This window comes from Uloborus diversus, chromosome 4 (genome assembly GCF_026930045.1).
Source record: "Uloborus diversus isolate 005 chromosome 4, Udiv.v.3.1, whole genome shotgun sequence".
Classification (NCBI taxonomy): Eukaryota; Metazoa; Arthropoda; class Arachnida; order Araneae; family Uloboridae; genus Uloborus; species Uloborus diversus.
This window is the reverse complement of record NC_072734.1, coordinates 133,910,628-133,928,624: the sequence shown is the minus strand read 5'-3', so window position 1 is coordinate 133,928,624 and position 17,997 is coordinate 133,910,628. Positions and strand designations below refer to the sequence as shown.

The window sequence follows — 17,997 nt, the reverse complement described above, 5'->3', positions numbered from 1 at the left end:
TGTAAAAACAATTACTCATTTGCATTTTTAAATAATGTATCTGTAATTTACAGGGATATTTTTGATTCTGAGGTAGCAAAAAGTATCAAATTATCTGATAAAAGTTAAGTACATAATAAACTATGGACTTGCACCCTGCTTTAAATCTCTCCTTATTACGGATATTTTTTTCATAATTCTTTGTAATTCACAACATGGCCTACTTGGAGTCTCGTTGTTGTAAACAACTACAAGGCAAGTAAAGAAGCAATTGGACATACATTTACCCTACTGGTATGTGGTATATATTTTTACTTCATAATGTGTTTCTGTGTTAAAGAATAAAAGATTGAATGCATTCTGTTGTAGTTTTCAAGATTGAATTTGAAGCTTTCATCATCCACTACCAAAATCAAGCTTATAAATTACATTAAATTTTTTAGAAAACTTGATAGTTGTTGTCCTAAAACTATCTTAAATTTATCAAAATTGTGTCCTAAAATTTTTGAAATCCCCATTCTGACCCTAATAAAAGTAAAATTAAAATTGTGTATTCTTAAACATAATTTAGAGTACATAGAAAATATTTTGCAGTATCTACATATGAAATCAAAAGTCTGCAAAACATTACATACTTTACAAAACCAAATGATAACCATAAGTGCATCAATTAAAACACTCATACAAATAGGTTTTTATGAAAATCATTATGCTTTTCATTGCAGATATTATTTCTAATGGCTTAATGTATCTAAACATAGCAAAATGGAAAACAATTTAACAAAAAATGCATTTCAGTTAAAAGCCTTCAGTAAAAAGATAAAATCTGATGTCTTTTCCAACTTAATTTATTCCTCATTTTTGACTAAAATCCAATTAAGGAACATATTTTTTTAACACGTTCTTATACCGTTAAGATTTATGTACACTACGGATTACATCAATGATACATGATGTATCTCTGTAATTCTTAAGTAATTAAGCAAATTTAGTAGTAAGATGAAGTTTTGGCTGAAATCTGCTTTTCGTGCTAGTTTAAAATGTAAAAGACTGGAAAAAAAGAAAAAATAACAATGATATAAACACTGTATTACTTACATATCCAATATAAAGAAATGGTAGCAGAAAACTTAATCCCTTCCACATCCAAGAATGAAAACCTTCTAGAAAAATCATTTTGACTTTGAAAAAAATATCATGGATAAACTAATTGGTACAGTGAAATCCTGCTACAATGAATTTCAGGGGACCATAAATTCTGTTAGCTGTAATGAGAATTTCATTGTAATGGAGTTCAAGCAATGTGACAGCAATTACATTGGGACTGAAAATTCATTTCTTTGAAACGGAGATTTCGTTGTATTGGTATTCATTGTAACGGGATTTACTGCATTAACTATTCATGAATATGTTTCGTAAAATAAGAATTTAAGGGGGAACCAGTTTAGATGGGTAAAAAATCCACTTTTTTTTTTAATGTCAAAAAATAATAGTAAAACGATTCAAGAATATGTTGCCAAATTTCAGTAAAAAATTCCAATTACTTCTGATGCTATGAGCACTTAAATGACTGTGGAGATTCGAAAACGTTCACAGCAGCTTTTCCAAACGCGTTTTTCTCGAAACAATTTTTTTTCAACTGGTGGGCATTCTAGCTCTAAGAGTTTTTGACCAATCATTCTAAAATTTTGTGCGAATATTCTTCATTCAATTGTACTCTGTATGAACCCAACTCTGGGAGGCTATTGATAAAAATGTTTTTTTAATGCAAGAAATGTGAAAAAAAAATGGTGAAAAAAACATGACATTGTAATCAAACACCTCACAAATGTGCAGTTTTCAGCTTTTTTGATCACAATTAGGTTCATATTCTTAGGAAATATGTTGTTTATGACAAACATAAATTGTAATGATTACAGAGGAAAATTGTCTTTGGTAAACCCACCACCTGATGGTGACCATCATGGACAGCAGCTTCTAAATTCACTATTTCTGGTGGAAATGACTTCAAAAAATTACAAGGTGTACTTCGAAAAATGAAAAAATATCCTCTAAGTTTAAAGCAATTACAAGTATTTCTTACACAAAAAATTCTTCACAAAAAAACACTAAAACTTCATCGTCCTAAACTGGTTTCCCCTCTTAAGTAGTTGAAACAAGGTTCTCACAAGGACAAAGGATTGCATGATCCCCACAATATTTTCTAAAATCCCACTCAGCAAAAATTCAATTGCAAGCAGTTCCTACAATTCCACTTACATCAGTGCAAAATCTCACCTTAGACTGTTTCTCAGTGTGAGCCCTGTCTAAAAGCAGAGTGTCGACAATAAACCAAGCACAGCTGAAAGTCACTCAAATTAAATGTTAAGACACTTATTAAATGCAAATTACTAAGAAAGGATAAAATAAATTTTAAACACAATATTGAATATTCTGATCTGATTTAAAACATAATTTTAAGCCATGTTTTGCAAAAAAACTTATACAGCTTACGTTTTTGAATTCAAGCAAATAATATCTCCATTTCAAATTTTAGAAGCAGTATAGAAATTTATGGATATAGTCATATGAGTATATATATATATATACAGTGAAACCTGTGTAAGTTGACCACTTGCGGTGCAGTACTTTAGTGGTCAACTTAGACAGGTGGTCAACTTACAAAGGCTTTGTTAAATGATTCTCAGCCAAATTTAGTGCATTTCGGTGGTCAACATAGACAGGTATTCAACTTACAAGGGTGGTCAACTTGACAGGTTTTACTGTATATATATATTCAATGCAGGTGTATTTGTTTAAAAGAATTAGCTTTAAGTCATAATGTAGTAACATAGTAAGTACTGCATGAAACAGTTCTCTTCATGTGTAGTACCACAAATTGACATAAAAAAAGCTTTCACACAAAAAGTTCTTTGTTGCATCTGTGTTATAGTAAGAAAAGGGAGTGGATTAAAATATTGCAAAAGGACATACTGAATTTCCAAAATTTTAATTTTTCAATATTGAAAATTAAAGGGAAAAAAAGTGCTAGAGAATGGAGTTTTAAATAGTATGATATTTTATACATGTAGTGTTAAAATAAAAGCAACTTTCACAATAAATGATATTGATAAACATTATAAGTGAATGAAAAATTTAATCCTTGAAACTCTTTACCATGGTTTAAAATCTACAAACTTTTCTATACAATGCAATTAATAAAATTAGAGAAAAGAAATATGCAGCTAAAATTAAAAAGAAATTTTTTTTAGCTTCATATTAAATAATTTTGAATTTCCTACTACACATTTTTCAAAGTTAAATAGGATTTTATTGAATACATTTCATTGCATAACAAAACGCTTTTACTTTAGAAACATATTAATCTTTAATAAAACATACCAATTGTTATATCCATTTTATGCCTTTCACCTAAAGACCTCAATCGATACAAACATCCTTGTTGGTAATTAAACTGCAGGAATTGTAGGATACCTAAAAAATTTATTCTTTTGAACAAACTTATAGAGTAACTAACATTATGATTCAAAGATAGAGAATAATTTACTTTGTATGAATGAATAGCATTTTTTTAATCATGATCAACATGTTTTAAAATCAAATGTTAGCAACTCCAGATACATCACAAAATAAACATGAATTCACAATTTTTTTTCATTCCTGAAAATTAAAATGAAAAGTAAAAAAAAAAAAATCATGCTGTAAAATGGGATTCAATATTTATAAAAAATGTTTCATAACGCAGGCAAAATTAAATTTTGAAAAGTGTTGGTTTTTGAAATCCAGGACAAGTTTCCAAATATAATACTTCAGCCTCACTGTAGTCCTCTAAAAGACATTCTACTAATAGCCATTTTTCGGTGGTAAAGTTGCAGAACGTCTGTGTTCCAGAAATAGTTTTTAGAAAATGACTGGACTGCAGGATGTATGTATTAATGTTTTTTTTTTCTTGTAATGAAACGTGAGGGATTAATATTTTTTCATTCATTGTCAATCAGTTAATTTTAATTACACCAAAAAAAAGGGGGGGGGGGCTGAAAATTCTTGAATTGTTTACATATACATGGACTAATTAACTGTACATGTGAATAGCAACCCCTTTTTAAACACTTTTCCATTAAAGATTAATCCTTTGTAGGAACTTACTTATGTAACATGTATAAAGTGTGAACTGCATTCGAAACTGATCATACATGAAACCATCAGGCCTGCAAAAGAAATGTTCAAAACATTTCTTTAATCATTGAAAAGAAAAACTTCCTTATGAAAGCACTTAAAAAAAGGGAAACATAGGAAACAACAATGCAAAAATAATCATGTTAAAAATATTCTCTAAAACTTATTTTTAAAAAAACATTCATTAATAGTATCTATTCTGCAGGAATATGTTTACTTAGAATATCAGCTGACAGGGTTCATACACTTTTGGTTAAAAAAAGTTCCCTGACTTTTCCAGGTTTTCCAGATTGTTTTTTAGAAAATTCCAGGTTACTCGCTTCATTAAAAATTTAAGTTTAAATAGTAATATTTTCAAAATAATTAAAATTGTTTAAAGTAGCAATGCAGAAGAACTGAAACTTCTCCCCTTAGATTTAAAAAAAAAAAAAAAAAAACTTAGATTTTTTTCCTTTGTTTTCTCTGTCAAAATTTTAAGTTTTTTTAAAACATTTTGTTCAAAATTGTTTTAATTTGTTTACTATTTGTTGAAAACAGAGTACTTTCAACTTATTTTAGGGTTTTTTTGATGTCACGCGAAATGTTATAGCGTTTTGCTGTAGTCCTGCAGCAACCTTTTAGCATCCGCTTTTGGTTTACAATACTTTTTATTTTGTTATAAGTAGGTTACACAAAACATATTGAGCAAAATGCAAAGCTAAATTTTAGTATAAATATGGTTAACTTGTTGCATCAATTGGCTTACCATGTAATGCATAGTAACAAAAATCAACATCCGCCGATCATAGGCCAATGCCAATAATCTTTTTTTTTCTTCACATATTAAAGGACGCTTACATTAAAATTTCAAATTTTCTTTTCCAGAAAGTATTAGTTAATTTTCAAAAATTCACAACTTTTTGCACATTTTAATGTTATTTTCAATGTTACTCATTGATATAAACATCCAATTCTGTTTCTGGAAGTTTAAGTCTATTTCCATTGTGCAAACGATCAAATATGGCGACAAAGTGAAAAATTTAAAATAACATGTAGATTTTTGGATTTGTAGTATAAAAGTAGTAATAAATAATTAATAATCCTTAAAAGGATACAATAAAAGCAAAATAGTCAGTAGTTAGCACATAAGAGTCTAAATCAATTAAAACAAAAAAATGTTATAAAGATTAAATTTTGCATTTTTCCAGAAAATAATTACAAATTATCCGGAAAAAAAAGGCACAATTTGTGTTGTTTTCAATAGTTTGCATTGCAATTAACATCCAATGCCGTTTTCGGGAACTTAGGCACTTAAAAAGTCTTGTGTACTTCCATCTTGGGAATGACCAAATATGGCGGCTATGCCCAAAAATAAGAAATAACTTTAATTTGTCGCATGAAGACAATTAAAAAATAATTAATCTTCATGAAACTACAATTCATTGAAAAGTTTTTATCACATTTGCGTCCGAGGCAGTGAGGATAAGATTAAGTTTTAAGAACAAAATTTTTTATTTCTCAAGAAAATTATTTTAAATAACAATAGAAAAACAATTTGTAGACCATTTTTTGTTATTTTCATCAGTTTTCAATTAAAGAAAACATCCAATTCTGCTTTGTTTTTAGAAACTTAGGCATTTTAGGATCGTATCTACATCTATCTTGTGAATGACCAAAGATGGCGACTGCGTTTCACACGTAGCTGAAATGATTTTCCGATCAAAAAAAAAAACTATTTTCCCCGATCGATCTTCCCATCTACAGGTTGTGCTTCCGAAGCAGTAAATTGTCTTCTCTACTTTTGAGTTTGTACATAATTGCTGTTCACCTGATTTTTTTCCCTTGGGAACTACTGAGAGCCAAAAATGGCGGCTGCTGAAGATTTTTTGGGTCGCCACTTTTTTCATTGCTTTAAAATTGTTACAATTTTTTTTAAATACATCGATAAAAATGAAGATTAGATCTCATAAAACCAAATTCCCTGGGAAAAAATTGGGAAAAGAAAAATTTTGGGGACACATTTGGAAAATTCCCTGACATTTTTGACTATGTCATTTTCCATGATAATTCCAAGTTTTCCCGGAGCGTACGAACCCTGAACCGAATAGAATGTTGTGGCAACCCATCTAAAACTTTAGGCAGTAGAAAGAAATGCGTTCCCCTCACTGACTTCATGTAAGAAAATCTTCGATCTTTTGGCGCATTTTTCGTTGTGGAAAAAAAAAAAAAAAAAAAAAAAAAAAAAAAAAAAAACGTTCATTTCTCGATCGCAGTTTTTAAGTGCCAGCGTCGGTTTAGATAAAAATTTACAATTTTTTTTGTGAAATCACAATAAAAACGAAGACTAGATCTCATGGTAGTTAATTCCTTGGGAAAAAAATGGAAAAAAAAATTTTGGAGGACAAAATTTGAAAACTCCCTGACTTTTCCCTGACATTTTTGACAGTGTCATTTTCCCTGACAATTCCCGGTTTTCCCGGAATTCCCGGAGCGTACGAACCCTGGCTGAACACTCAAGCTTAAATTTTTGATTACTTTTATGCTATGCATGCACACACACCAGGGATAAATTTGTCAATTTCTCAATACCAGAAAGTCTAAGAGAAATAATTAAATCCTGAGGGTCATGGCCAATTTTATGTGAAGGGGAATTAATTTTTCACGAAAAACATTTCAGAAACTGCATTTTAGCACCAAATCAACACACATATGTATATATAGAGGGAGATTTTAACCCCCACACCTTAAAAACTGCTCAATTTCAGCATTTTAATGCTATTAAGAAAAGAAACACATCTGATTTATGAAGGAAACAGTTAAGAAATGATACCTTCGGTTGCAAAAGAAAAAAAAATCTGATTTGATTAAAATATCCCAATTTGTCCTTTTTTGTGGTTGGCAAAAATATATAGATGCACATATTAGAGTTGGGGAGGGGGGACTTAGCTTCTATTCTTCCTTTTCAATTTTATGTGAATTTTTAAATATTAGGCAAAATTCTGATTGTTTATGCCTGAAAATAAGTTCTAAATACAATAGGGCTCTGGCACATTCTGGCTAGAAATAAAGCCAACATATTAGAGGATCTCGACTCGTATCATGACTGGCGTAACTTGGATGGGCATCAACAGGCTAAGGAGTTTAATAGGGGTTGTTCTAGCACTAGGGCAAAAGACTTAAGTCTTAATAGAAATAGTATTAGGAAGGCTGTAGGTCTTTTAATTGGTCATTGCACCTTAAAGCCTCGCCTTTCAATTATGGGTGTCAGTCAGGGGCGGCATTTCAGCATTTCATTTGCGGGGTCGACTTTCTTAAATACGAATTACCTCAGTTTGGAACAAAACACATATTGGCTAACAGCAAGTAATCATGATATGGGGGGAGACTGCATAGTTAAAGAGCCCACAGAAAAGATATTTGTTGATGTGAGATATTATTTTCAAAAATAGTATGTACTTTTTAAAGAGTAGCTATGAAAGCATACTATGCATTGAGCAGCTGAAATGTATTTCTAGCAGAAGAAAGTGATGAACAGTCATTAAATAGACACACTTAAAATATGAGCGTAACAATGAATGTAAAATACCAAGGCAATTTCTTGTGAAAATCATGCATCCACACCACTACACGAGCCTCTCATATAACCATCGTTACACAGAGCACACAAAAACGAGGTATTTAGCCCATATGAGGAAATTATATCTTTAGTTAAAATTAACCATGACTTTTCAGCAGTTTTTTTCTGATCTGAAAAGGCCGGTAAAGGCTTGATGAATTTCTAATAATTTAAAAGATGGAAAACACTTGCTCATGTCTGGAAATGTGTCGAGTTTCATAAACCATTGCGGAGAACCAGCAAGATTGTTTTCCTTGAACATTGATTGGCAATTTACGTAAATTGAATTTGCTCACTTTTTATCATTCCTCTCAAAAAATTTGGGGGTGCGACTGCCCCCTCTTGACCCCCCTATTTGCCGCCCCTGGTGTCAGTAATGATCCAACTTGCAGGGGCTGTCTCATTCAGGAAGCTGTTTCTCTCATCCTGTGTGATTGTAAAGTGTTTCCTACCTATATGTCTGAACATCTTGGTCAGCATTTGTTTGCAATTCATGACATGCCCAATAGGTAATTGCGGAATTTTGCTTCCGCTGCTGGTCAGTTTTACGGTTTCTGTTTGGGGACTAATACAATAGACCATGGTCGCAGTTTCAAAGATAATACAAACTTTTCCCTTATTAATTATCTTTGAAATAATTGAGTAGTGATTAATACAATACATGGCACATATTGTTTATAAAGCATTGCATTCATATCTCAACTTTCAGTTATTAAAAAGATCAGAAAAATGAGGATAAATGTAGAAAATTATTTGTATATTGAAGCATTATTTTTTTAGCATACCTTATTGGAATGAGAGGGAAATTGAAGAAAAACTAAAATCTTTTTTTAAGGTATTCAAACTATGGTTTATTATTGCTTTGCATTTGTTATTGTTACTAACATCCCATTTTGTACAAATTTGCTGCACTGCACCAATCCTTGCAAGTTTGTTTATTTCAATATGAATTTAAATTTTGAAAGAGAGGCAGCAATTTCTAGCCCCCCCAAGTCCTGAAATAAAGGGTTAAGGGAGCTAGAGTTCAATCTTGGCTGTATCACTAAATTGTATCAATTTTTCATATTTTTTAGAAAAAAAATTTATTTTTATAACGAAAAACATTTGAATTTAAGGTATGGAAAATTAGATCGTAAATTTTAAAATTAGGTTTATTTGCAAAGTAAAAATTTACAACAGAATAAAAAATCTAGGTTTTCCTTATCTGGTGAAACATATTTTCACAGCAAGAATTGAAAATAAATAAACATATATAAATATAAATAATTGGTTAACCTTTTCTCATGTATTGGAATTTATAATTTGGTTTAAAAAAAATTCATAACCCTATTTCAGGATCAAAATAAATATTTGAAATTGCTTCATTTAATCATGAAATTCCAAAAAAAAAACTCACAGGCTGCAAAAGCGTAAACCATTAGAAATTCCCCATAAATATTTAGAAGGTTTCCTTAAATACATAAAAAAGTAACCATGCCAAGTTTCAATACAATCTGAGCTTGTGGGAGTTAACCCACATTTTTTTGACTGAGTTTTGCTTTTTTTTTCTAAAATAAATTTAAGAAAAAATTATTATTGAAATAATGAATAAAATACGTAGATATAAAGTAGCCTATGGTGAAAAAACCTTCCAACATTAAAAATGATTGAAATATTTGCAGGATGCAAAAAGATTGAAATCTCAAACAACACATGCAATTTTCGGCGAAACACGTGTTCGACATCGTTGGCATGATTCCCAAACATACGTTTTCGGCAGAAAACGCGGAGGATGAAGATTTGAAGGGAGAAAATAGAAAAACTAAGAAAAAGGGACCAAACTTAATATATTTTTGAAAAAAAATAGGGAAATTTTCAGAAAAATTAAGGACTTTTTAAGGGTTTTTTAGGGACATTAATTTTGCTTGATGAAAATAAGGGTCTCTTAAGGGTTTTTTAAGGAAGTACGAACCCTGAGGTAGTGACCCCCCCCCCCTCCCTCCCCTTTCCCCTTTTTGTGCACTTTTAAAGAACAGACTCCTTTGTAGCCTAGAAATAGCTTTTTGCAGGATTTTTTTTTTTTGACAATTGTGCTCTATTTATACTGCCCCCCTCCCCCCGCATTGCTATATTTCATCCAAAAGAATTTGATCACTTTTTATTCAGAAAATATTTCAAAACTAACTTCAAATGCTATTTCTATCAATGACTGAGTTTATTAAATCAAATTAATTTGAATTCACTGGTACAAATATCAATTTAAAGATATTCAAAAAAAAAAAGAAAACTTACAAAATCTACTTACCATACTATAATAACTCCAGCCTGAATAGTTGTAATAAAGTGATTTATTCTCCACCAACCTTTCATTCTAATGAAGAAAATCAATAAAAATATAACATAATGTTTGTTTAAGTCAAGTCAGCATAAATAATGAAATAAAACAAAAACATGGCTTAAACAAAAGCAGTTTTATTATAATGAAATCTAATTTGTAATATCTGTATTATAAAAACCTCTGCACATGTCTGTAACCCCATCTCCTACATGACAATATTCTATTTAAAAGAAAAGCTTTTACTAGGTAATCTCTTGAAACTTAACCCAAGGTCATTAAAAAAAACCCACCCAAAATGAGAGTTTTCTCAATGAATATAAGTTGATCATTAATAACCAGGGGTGCGGAGTAAGAGAGAAAATGACATTATCTGGCTCCGACTCTGGGAACTTTAGAGCTTTTGATCCCAACTCCTTTACCCCAAAATCAGTCTGACTAGCTTTGCAAGTTCAGGCAAAGTTACGAACTTTGAGGGAAAACGGTTAACTTCAACTCTTAGAATTTTAAACCTTCAATTCCACAACTTCTATCCACACACCCCTGTCAATATCTAAATCATGATAAAAGAAAATGTAAAAGCTAAAAAAGAATTACTCGTTATTGCAAACAGATTGCTTATATACACCAGCAAATCCATTAACAGATTAAATGAAACACATCAAACTAATTACACCAAAACCATAAAGGAGAGAGAAATTTTTATAAACAAAACTCTAGTTGAGACAAACTCACACCGTTGCCAGGATAGTCTTGCACCCAACTACAATCTGGTCACTCGTTTAGCCACGTAAGCAACGTAGGCCTACAGTAAGTCCTAGTGTGAATGTAAGGCAGTAAGTTACACATAACGAAAACTGTAGGAAGTGTAAATCTAAAAATCAGGCTTCAAATGGTTAGGTTTCAGCGACCTTGGAAGGCTTGATGTCATTTGGAGGGCCTAGTCCCTCATTTGTGCGTGTAAGTAGTATAGATCTAAAAATCGGCAAATAGTGTAGATATAAAGCAGCAAATAATGTGGATCAAAAATCAGTAAGTAGACTAGATCTATATTCAGGTTTCAAGTGGTCAGGTTTCAGCGACCTTGGAAGGTTTGATGTCATTTGGAGGGCCCAGTCCCTCTTTTGTGCGTGTAAGTAGTATAGATCTAAAAATCAGCAAATAGTGTAGATCTAAAGCAGTAAATAATGTGGATCTAAAAATCAGTAAGTAGACTAGATCTGAAAGTCAGGTTTCAACTAGTCAGGTTTTCCTGATCTTGGAAGGTTTGATGTCGTTGTAAGGAATAAGAGGAAAAAAACAGGAATATCTAAAAATAGATTTTGCACTTGTTAAATTAAAATGGGTGCATTTATCTATATTTGGTTATACATTCCACTCACCCCCCCCCCCCCGAAAAAAAATGGTAGAAGACCACAGATAAGCCACTTGCATACAGTAGGGAGTTTACTGCATAAAATTAACTTCCTTCTCGGAGTAATTTGAGTCACATTTGTGTTTCCGAGCGTATTCACAGGATTAAGTGAATCAAGTTGAATCTAAATAAAGTAAAATAATTATTTAACTACAAAAAAGTGCAATGGAAAAGCAACATGTTTCAGTTTTAGTTATACTGCTCTAGATTTTTCAAAATGCTGTAATAATTTACATCATAATGTGCATCATACAGGGAATTATTCACCTTTATCTACAGCTAAAATTGTCTAAGAGAATTTTAAATGAATGCTTAAACATTGAGCAGCTTGGAAATGCAATAAAACCTTATATGTATTTGCTTAAACAGATAATTAACCACCAAGTGGTTTTTGCATAAGGACAAAACTTAATTTTGTGATTTTCAAACATAAATGTATCATATTATTTGTAAAATCTTTGGAAATTAACTTAAAACAAGAATAACATAAGATACTTTTTACAAAACTCAGTTTAAACAGTAATAGGGAATATAAGTAAAACAAAAGTAAACTTCCATTATTTACTTATAATTGGCAAAAGTACAGGCAAAATAGTACTTTGAATGTCCATAAAAAGGTTCAACAGAACATTTACATTTTATCAACAAAAAAAAAAAAAACTTTCAATGGCTTGAAAACAAAAGTCATATGAATGAAACGCACCTGGATCCATTTATAACTAATATACTCTCTCTGATTGTTAAAGTACAATAGTACCACACCAGAAGGAAATGAAGAATGGCATCAAGAGCTCTGTAAATAAGTCAAAACATACAGGTTATTTGCAATATTTTTTAACAATTATGAATAAAAACTCAGATTTTCAACAATTTAGGAATTTAAAAAGCACAAATATTGCATTAATTAAAAAATCTGACAAGTTACTTAGTATTAATTTCAAAAATATTGCATGTATTCATTTTACCACCCTTTAGAATTAAAGAAGGTTGTTTCTGATGTCTTTCATTCTGTCCTTCATTATAAAATGTTTTGTAAAAGTTAAAAAAGCTGATACAATTTGGAATATATTGCCTAAAAATCATTGCAACTCCAAAATATTGAATTACTTTTGTAGCGTATGTGACCACAACAGTACTGATGTCTTTTAAACACATTTAAAGAAGTTTGTAATATATAAATAGCACACAATTTGGTCTCTAATTATTTCAAAGGACCAACTCCAATTCATACTTAAATGAAACTATTAAAATTCTTCTTTAAGAACTGATTTTGCCCTGCCCAAGAATGTGAGAAGCAAGCATGCAGTGAACATGTGGTTACCATACTTGCTAACACAAGTGCTAAACATCTTTGAAAGTTATGCATTGTCTGCATGATGCCAAAGGGACCACCAAAAAATGTCGTAAAAAAGGATGTGCATTCAATTTTTGCCTTTAAGCCTGGAACTAATTTTGTTTTCATTTAATTTTAATACTTAACATGTTGATTTATGTAAATTTATAAATTAAACAAACCAAAAGAAACAAATAACCAAAAGGGAAAAAGTTACAGAAGTAATTTAATGTGCATAATTTTATTTATTTATTAATTTATGTACCAAATTTGATTTTCAAACTTTAGTCACTTTTTAACTTAAAATCTCTCAGCATACATGTCACTTGACTAAGGACAAGCCCACGCAGCATGATTAAAAGCCCCCCCCCCCCTATTCCACCCATTCCCTTTTACTCACACACGGAGAAATTCTTAGATGCACTACTGGTTAGCTGTAAATATGCATTTAAAAATAAAAATTAAAGAAAAATAATTAAGTTTTTTTTTTTTAATTTCCGATAAAAAATATCTGCAGATTTTATGTTCAAAGTTCACTGTGTGTAATGACATTACATTAATGATGATTTTGTAAAGTAAAAACAATCATATCATATCAATTTTAATCGTATATACCACGAACAAATAGATATTGTTACAAATTTACCTGTATGAAAAGAGTATGCTTTGTGCAGACAAAATTAGAATTATTACAGTAACTGTTAACTTGAATCTTTCATATTCTTCTTTATATATTATACTAAAAAAGATAAAAAGAAAAGGCAATGCATGTTTAACTTGAATGAAAGTTTCTTACAATAGAAAATACTATTCCACTTATTTTAAAAATTGACAAACCATATGCAATATAATTCTTTGGAAATTGTCCAAACTAATATTCAGAAAAAACAGTTAAGAGAAACAATGAGAAAATATAAATACTCACAGGGGTCTGTCTAGGATTTTTCACAAGGTCCGTTTTTTGTGAAAAATTAAACAATTTTGTGAAAAATGAATTAATTTTGTTAAAAATCAAAAAATTTCGCAAAAAAAAAAAAAAAAAAAAAAAAAAATATATATATATATATATATATATATATATATATATATATATATATATATATATATATTGTTAAAACGAAATTTTAGAATTTAGAGATGGCACAAACTGCATCAATTAAACTTAAAGTTGAGTGTTTTCCTCTTCTACGTCGAGAAAATCATTCTGGATTTTTTTTGTGATATTTGGCGGGGGGCTGGGGGCATCGCTCTTTCAAGTATCAATATTTATCTTCCATTCTACATTATGTTAAATTATACTATATATATTTCTGTACAGTACTTAAAATAATTGTAACAAAAATACAAATAAATAAAATAAAATTCAGAATAGGGTTCAGCATTCAACTTTTTGACCCAAGACACACTTAAAAAGCACAGAATTTCGTTTTAAAACTTATAAATTCAGTGATTTTAACAATAATAAAAAGATATTTCAATTGTTTACCTCTTAACAAAGCGTAATAATCATCAAAAATTCGAAAAATCGGATTCCCATAGCGGATGCAAAGAGATCGCAATTCTCAAAGTGAAGGCATCAAAAGTATAAAAACTGCTTGTAAAAGAAATATTTTTGATAAAATTATTTTAAAATTGCATTTTAGAGTCCTATGATAAACATATCATTAATATCTGTGGACACAGTTGACCCAAAAAATAAAATAAAATAAACCATCTATTCAGCATTTTAATTTTTGACTCATAACAGAAAATGGAATTTTGCTTTAAAAACTTGAAATGAGAGTTCTAATAGAAATAAAGAGACTTTTCATTTATTTGAATCCTAATAAAGCGAAGTTAGCTTGAAAAAAGAGCAAAATATGATTCTCATATTGGATGTTAAAAGATTGCATTTTTCAAAATGTAGACATCTAAAGAAAAAAAAAAACGGAAATTAAAAGAGTTTATTTAAAGTTAATCACCCTTGTTAGCATCGAAAAATCAAAACCCACATCATTTTCTCCCAAAATAACAATTAAACATTGCACCCCACCGTAAAAACGCAAATATTGACAAGCTGGCAAAATGATGAGAATATTTTCTAATCAAGTCATTATAAAGGTTCAACGCCAGACGCTAAGTGGTGATAGTTTTGAAGTTGGTAACCCTATCTGAAGCGATCATATTTTTTCCTCACCCTTACTATCCTTTTGCAGTTCTAAGTTCATTTCGCAGATATATATTATTATTATTTATTAAATCATGAGCGAAGAAAAGTGCTTACCAATACCTTTTCAGAAAAGTTTACAACACCGCTGCTAATTAGCTGTGAGAAAACAAACAACCATTATATTTATTTGGCAGTAGCAATTATTTATCGCTTGCAGGAGCATCCCAAGAGTGTCGATTTTTTTTTTTTTTTTCAAAATTAGCCGATTTTGTATAAGCTGATCCCTCTAATTTGACTTAAAAAAAGGTTCCAAAAATTATTGGTTTATACACAGAAATATGCGTTATTTTGCTTTCAGATTTGCTCTTTCAATAAACAATTTGTGACACATCCGATCTTGTTTATCAGGAATTTTGTGAAGGGTCCGTTTTGTTTGATCGTGATTTTGTGAAAGGTCCGTTTTGTTTGATCGGGATTTTGTGAAAGGTCCGTTTTGATTGATCGGATTTTTGTGAAGTATATATATATAATATATATACTTCACAAATCAATATATACTTCATAGCAATATATACTTCATCAATATCCTCTGGCCAGACCCCTGACTCATCAAAGGTGAAAAACATGTCTTTTGCTTTTTATCGTACTTTTTTTTTCTTTTTTGGTTTCTTCCTTTCTTTTTTTTTCTTTTGGTTTAATATTTGTGAAACTTTTAAAAATATTTGCCCTCGTCAGCACCATAGGGATTAGAATGTAAATTTTCAAAACTTTCAAGAATCAGGAGGGTTTTTTTCTCCTTTGTTTGATGCAGGTGCAGACAGATTATCTTAAAAGATAATTCAATCAAGTCCCATTGAAACAAAAATGAAGGTACTAGAGATGTACCGAGTAGCACTTTGGCCCAGTAGCCGAGTACCGAGTACTCGGCCGAGTACCGAGTTACTCGGCCTTTCACTACTCGGCCGAGTTTCCCAGTACCAATTATGTTGAAAGAAGGACCACCGACACACACCGATGAATTTTGAACTTATTGAAATAGTAGTATAGACCTCCTTGTCCATATAATAGTTTTTAAACTAAATTCCTGCTGAAATTTAACTACAAAATTTTGCAAAAATAATATTTTTTAAATTAAAAATGAATAAATAAAAGGTATGACTTATCAAGTTGGAATTAAAACAAATTATACAAATTTATTCATTATAGGTCTAGTTCGCTAAACATAAATAATTTTTAAAAGCAAAAAAACAAATGTGCTGGAACACTGCAGACACATTTTTCTGTGTTACAAGGATCGTCTTTTCAGTGCATAATATGTGAACTAAAGAATGTAAAGGCATACGACAAAAAATTCGACTTTTGCCGGATGCCTTTAAATCAACGAGCTCACATTTTGTGCATTGAAAAAGAAATTCCTGGTAACGCCAAAACACGTGTCTGCAGTGATCCTGCACTGTGCTTCTAACGTTGTTTTATTTCCTTTTATTTTTAAAGCTAAGGCATTTTTATATATCTTATAACTAATTTTAGTTTGTAGCAAAAATTCCATATTTGCACAATTTTTAAAAAAAAGTCTTATTAACTTTCGAGACATTCGAACCAAGATTTATTCCATTGAAGTATTTCATACTTCATTATTCTCAAAATTTAAATTTGAATTGTAAATGGTTGCAGAAAATTATATATGCTTGAGCTTTTTTGTAAATTTTAATATATTCAATTTTTTGCAACTACTCGGTATTGGCCGAGTATCTGATCAAAATTTGGCCGAGTACCGAGTAGTTACCGAGTACTCGGTACGTCTCTAGAAGGTACCAAAGAAAACATTTTACAGTAGCGAAGTTTCATTCAATTGAAATTACAATGACCCTATGTAAATATTAATTTGGGGATCTCAGTAATCTTCCTTAAAAATGAATTTTTGCTATAATGCAGGGCTCCCAACACATTTTAGCCATAGAAAAGGGTAAAAGAGGACCACTTAGAATCAAAAAGGGGACCAAAGAGGACCAGTTAGGATTAAAAAGAGGACCTAGGGAGGACCATTCATAGTTAAACCCAGGGAAGCACCAAAAGGCAAATTAGCTGCCTGGCACTAAATATGTGAAGATAATTCGTTAATTAACCACAGTAATGATTTTTAATCATAAATCCTTATCACCTTCTGCACAACTGAATTTTCTGTCCATTGAATTATATTATTTACACAAATATTTGGATGGGGGGGGGGGGGGGGTGACAAGCAAGCATGTAACTAACCATCTTACAGAGTAACTTTAATTGTAAAAATAAATTTTCTACTAATTAACAGGTAAAAACTGGCTAATTAAAAATAATCACCTAAGTGACCGATGAATTAGTGCATACCTAATAAAGACTTTTTAGATACAGTTATTACAGTAAACACCATAGCACATAGTAGTTTACAAAATTTTTCACATAACCAGTTTAAAGAGAATTCATTTTGATATAAGATACCGCAAGACAAGAAGACATAGTTTAGAGGCCGGGAGGTCCCCTCTCCCTCCCTTGGTTTTTACACATATTTCCAGCCTAAATATGGTATGTTTATATACATATGAGAGTTTATGACCAAACACCAAAGCAGGAGGCAATTTCTGGCTCCGCTACTGACTAACTAAGTTCAAAAATATTAGAAGATTACCAAATCATTTATTAGTACGCTAAGTATCCAAATCATTTCCTCATATGTATGTATTAGTCATTCGGGCACTAAAAAATATTGTAATGTCTTCATGTATATATAAAAATTAGTGAGAAAGAGAATTTTTTATTAAAGTCACCACACCCAAAAATATACAAATGCTGCTCAAGCAATAAATACACTGAATGTAAACTCGAGTCTGCTTTTATTGGATAACTTAATGTAATAAATAAATGTGTAATTTCAGATTCATAGAGCTATATTTTCAAATTGAAAATACTCATTATGAGTATTTTTAAAAAAATAGGGATACAAAGTTTTAGTTTTTAAAATAAAATAATATAATTTGAGGTATCACATGTCAAAACAGCT

The 17,997-nt window shown here is 30.5% G+C and overlaps 1 protein-coding gene across 1 annotated transcript in view; it reads right to left on the bottom strand.

The window, feature by feature from the left end:
- Positions 1-17,997, bottom strand: part of LOC129221631 (ion channel TACAN-like) — a 49,150-nt gene that overhangs the window by 14,595 nt on the left and 16,558 nt on the right. The window contains exons 6-11 of the mRNA XM_054856155.1: positions 13,458-13,550; positions 12,182-12,271; positions 10,035-10,100; positions 4,126-4,187; positions 3,361-3,453; positions 1,078-1,142 (exon numbers count right to left, since the gene is read on the bottom strand). Coding sequence (XP_054712130.1) covers positions 1,078-1,142; positions 3,361-3,453; positions 4,126-4,187; positions 10,035-10,100; positions 12,182-12,271; positions 13,458-13,550 — 469 coding nt within the window. The remainder of the gene's footprint in view (positions 1-1,077; positions 1,143-3,360; positions 3,454-4,125; positions 4,188-10,034; positions 10,101-12,181; positions 12,272-13,457; positions 13,551-17,997) is intronic.